Here is a 3542-nt window from a genome sequence, read left to right as displayed (position 1 = left end):
CTCTCTCTCACACACACACACACACACACACACATACACACACACTCTCTCTCACACACACACATACACACACACTCTCTCTCACACACACACATACACACACACTCTCTCTCACACACACACATACACACACACTCTCTCTCACACACACACATACACACACACTCTCTCTCACACACACACACACATGTGAATGCAGGCTTGCCGTCATGTAATAGTTCAGACAAATTCAACTAAAGTGAATGCGAAACATTGTGCGTTTTCATCAGCTACATAGATTACATGTCATTATATGAAACCAAAAAAATCCACCTCAGCATGAACCATTCAGTAATTGATAAACACACATTCAATTGTAATAAAAATAGTTCAGTGGAAACCCAGCCAACGAGAGGCTGGAGTGAGGCTTATATAACCTGAGACACTGCTGCGTTACGTCTCAGATTAGATTCATGTGTATTTTCATCTAATGCACAGATGGAGAGAAGACTAAGAAACATCGTCAGAGAGAAGAGAAGTTAATCCAGGAGATTCATCAGCTGGTGCAGAAGAGAGATTTCCTGGTGGATGATGCCGAGGTCGAGCGTCTGAGGTGAAAGAGATGACATTTGTCATCAAATTGACTTTTTGAAAGTTTCTGTGAGATTTCTCTGGTTGTCTCCGTCTATCAGGGAGCAGGAGGAAGATAAAGAGATGGCCGAGTTCCTCCGACAGAAGCTCAGCGTTACACAGAGTAAGAGTTTTTTCACAGCCGTCTCTCACGTGCATGTTTCTTATTCCTCTATGGGAGAGATCTGTGATGTTTCTGTCACACGACTCATGACACGTCAGGCGGTGCACACTGCGTCACGTTTGGGCTGTTGCTAGGTAACATGCATGAAGTGCACACAGTAAACACTGAACAAAGTGATGAAACTAAACGTATATTTGAGCTCAGAACTGAAAAAAGTCCCAGTGACTGTAACTCTGTAGTCTCTCTCTTCAGTCTCGTTCACATAGCAGCACATCATCTGATTGGTTTCCTGACCATTGGACTTTATTTTTTTGGAGAGGTCAGTGGCAAACGGGTTAAAGTTGAGATGATTTTATGTTACAATGCATCGGCGGGATGAAGCGCGTGAGTCGTGTGATCTCTGCTGATCTGCTCGGTTTCTCTCCGCAGGAGCTCCGAAGCCCAGAACGACTGAACCTCCAGCCAACAAACCCTCCATCAGCAAGAGCAGCGCGGCCCTCATTAAGGACTGCTGCGGAGCCACTCAGTGCGTCATCATGTGAAGATCACGAGATTCCCCAAAGCAAATCATACCTGAATTTGATGAATATAAGTCTGTTGACTGAGCATTAGAAAGACGTTCAGCTCCTCTGTGACTCAGGAGGATCTCAGGAGCCCGAAACATCCACACAAAACACAAAACCCAGCTCAGAGAGAAGAGTTTGTTTATTCTTCAGCCTAACAATACGAGTCACAAGAATCGCTAACAAGCACAACAGAATCACATCAAACAGAAACTTAGTTAGGAAATGTTAAATAACACTGTTGTGAGTTTTAAACACGTGTCACAATCCTGTGGATGTTAGAGGCTCAAAATCAGTCACTCAGTAATTATGACTGAATTCACCAAATATTCCCCTAAAAGGTCTGAAAATGATTCTGGCGTTTGGGGGTTTTGTTACTCTTTTTCTGTTCATGAACACAGAAGTGGATCAACACAACCATGTCAGTGATAAATGTGCATAAACATGCAAACTATGTTTGGAGTTATGTTATGTTTATTTGACAAAAAAAGTAGTGAATACACTCTAATCGTCAAGGATAACACAAAGTTTAAAACAAAATTTATTTCCATTGTGGTCCTTGATGTAAAGCACAAACTTCACTCCCGGTAACAGGTTCACTGGCACTGCATTATAAATACAAAAATTACAATAAAATTCCACATTTACAAAGATTAAGTCACAAATAACCACGTACGTAATACAAATTCATCAACAAAACAACCTACCTAGTTATAGCATTTCTTTGCCTTTTGAAATGTAGTGGTATTTAAACAGGTCTGATGATCAGAAATAATTAGACAAACTGAATCTGAGTGAAGCAGGACATCAGCAAATAAAGTCTCTTCCTGCAGTCGGTCTCTGCTTTATTCAGTGTTTTGAAATCTGCCGTTCTGATCGGTTTTCCAGCACAGATGCATCATTTATACAGTGCTGTGAAAGTGTGTTTGATTTTCTATATCTTCGCTTTTTTACACACTGAATGTCACCAGTTCTTCAAACAAAACTTATGAATACACCAAAGTGACTAATCTGTCCCCAGGGGCATGAAAATCTTCTTTAATACCTTTATTAATGAAAGGTTATAAATGATCAAAAGCTTATTTGTTGAAAACTATGAAAGAAACATTTTTATTTAACTGTTGTTTAACATTTTAATTGAGTTTATCATCAAGTGAATACATATATGAATACATATTACTGTCAGACAGAGTCACATGACAAAGATTCTGGGGCGCAGAAAAGAAAAAGACAACATGAAAGCATTTAAATGCAATCAGCAATGTCCAAGTGAACAAACCGAGATTGGCAAGCTTAACCAAAACATTTTTGTCATTGTAAGTCATGAAATCAATCAACATTTAACGTTGCTGCTTGAGAAGTGAAAGTGATTAACATTATAATATCAGTTCATTTCCAAGTATCTCGGTTTCTCAAAAAAAAACAAAAAAAGGTTTCTTGGTTTAGAAACCTTTCGCCCAAAATCGCAGTTTTGAATTCAAAATAGATCTATTGTCAGATTCATGTATATCCCATGAGTTGCTACGTCATACAGCAGTACAAAACAGTGCTGAACTTTGACAAAAAGTCATTTTAAAATGTAATAAGTGATTTTATAATGTCTGAATATAAATCCAAAAGCAAAACACATCAAAAGGACTGTATTACAGAGTGAAAGGACGAATGAGCCAATGAGTGCTTCTCTGCAGCCATCTACTGCTTATAGAGGGAATTGACAGATCCATTCTCAGTGTTTTCCAACAGGTGTCAGAAATCTTAAGCATGGCACATTTTTCATAAATTAAAATGAAAAACCTTCTTTAAAGTGAATTTTACATATGTTCCCATTTTATATAAAGTCAACCCTCTACATTGCGAATAAATCACTCACATATGCAACTAAATCTTCACTCTGGGCGACTAAATGATGTCTAATATTAGCCAATGGCTAATCAATTCTCAGATTTTACTCGCCAGTGTGCAAGTTGGAGGCTAAATATAAGTTTAGCACAGATATATTGTCACTCACCGAACACTGAGCGCTTCAGAGTTTCACTCTCCGTCAAGCGAGCTGTGATATTTTTCAGTTCATCTGAATGGATGCGCAGCACACCTGTGTTTGACGTACCGTGAACTCTAGCGTAACGGCGCACGACTCGCCGTCGCTTTGGTGAGAGCAGAGCGCGCGAGAGTCTTACATAGAATATCGTTTACTTGTATTTTCCTGTCAAAATAACAGAGTTCCTTTGGAATTCTTCAGCTTTTAA

The 3542-nt window shown here is 39.2% G+C and overlaps 1 protein-coding gene across 1 annotated transcript in view; it reads left to right on the top strand.

The window, feature by feature from the left end:
- bmerb1 (bMERB domain containing 1) overlaps nucleotides 1-2153 on the top strand; it is a 5638-nt gene extending 3485 nt beyond the window's left edge. Inside the window, exons 4-6 of the mRNA XM_016254328.1 lie at nucleotides 478-592; nucleotides 672-733; nucleotides 1163-2153. Of these exons, the coding sequence (XP_016109814.1) occupies nucleotides 478-592; nucleotides 672-733; nucleotides 1163-1275 (290 nt within the window). The 3' untranslated portion in view covers nucleotides 1276-2153. The remainder of the gene's footprint in view (nucleotides 1-477; nucleotides 593-671; nucleotides 734-1162) is intronic.
- The last annotated feature ends 1389 nt before the right edge of the window (nucleotides 2154-3542 follow it).

This window comes from Sinocyclocheilus grahami, unplaced genomic scaffold (genome assembly GCF_001515645.1).
Source record: "Sinocyclocheilus grahami isolate Dianchi unplaced genomic scaffold, SAMN03320097.WGS_v1.1 scaffold1239.1, whole genome shotgun sequence".
NCBI lineage: Eukaryota > Metazoa > Chordata > Actinopteri > Cypriniformes > Cyprinidae > Sinocyclocheilus > Sinocyclocheilus grahami.
The sequence above is the reverse complement of the archived record's forward strand: the minus strand, read 5'-3'. Positions and strand labels throughout refer to the sequence as shown.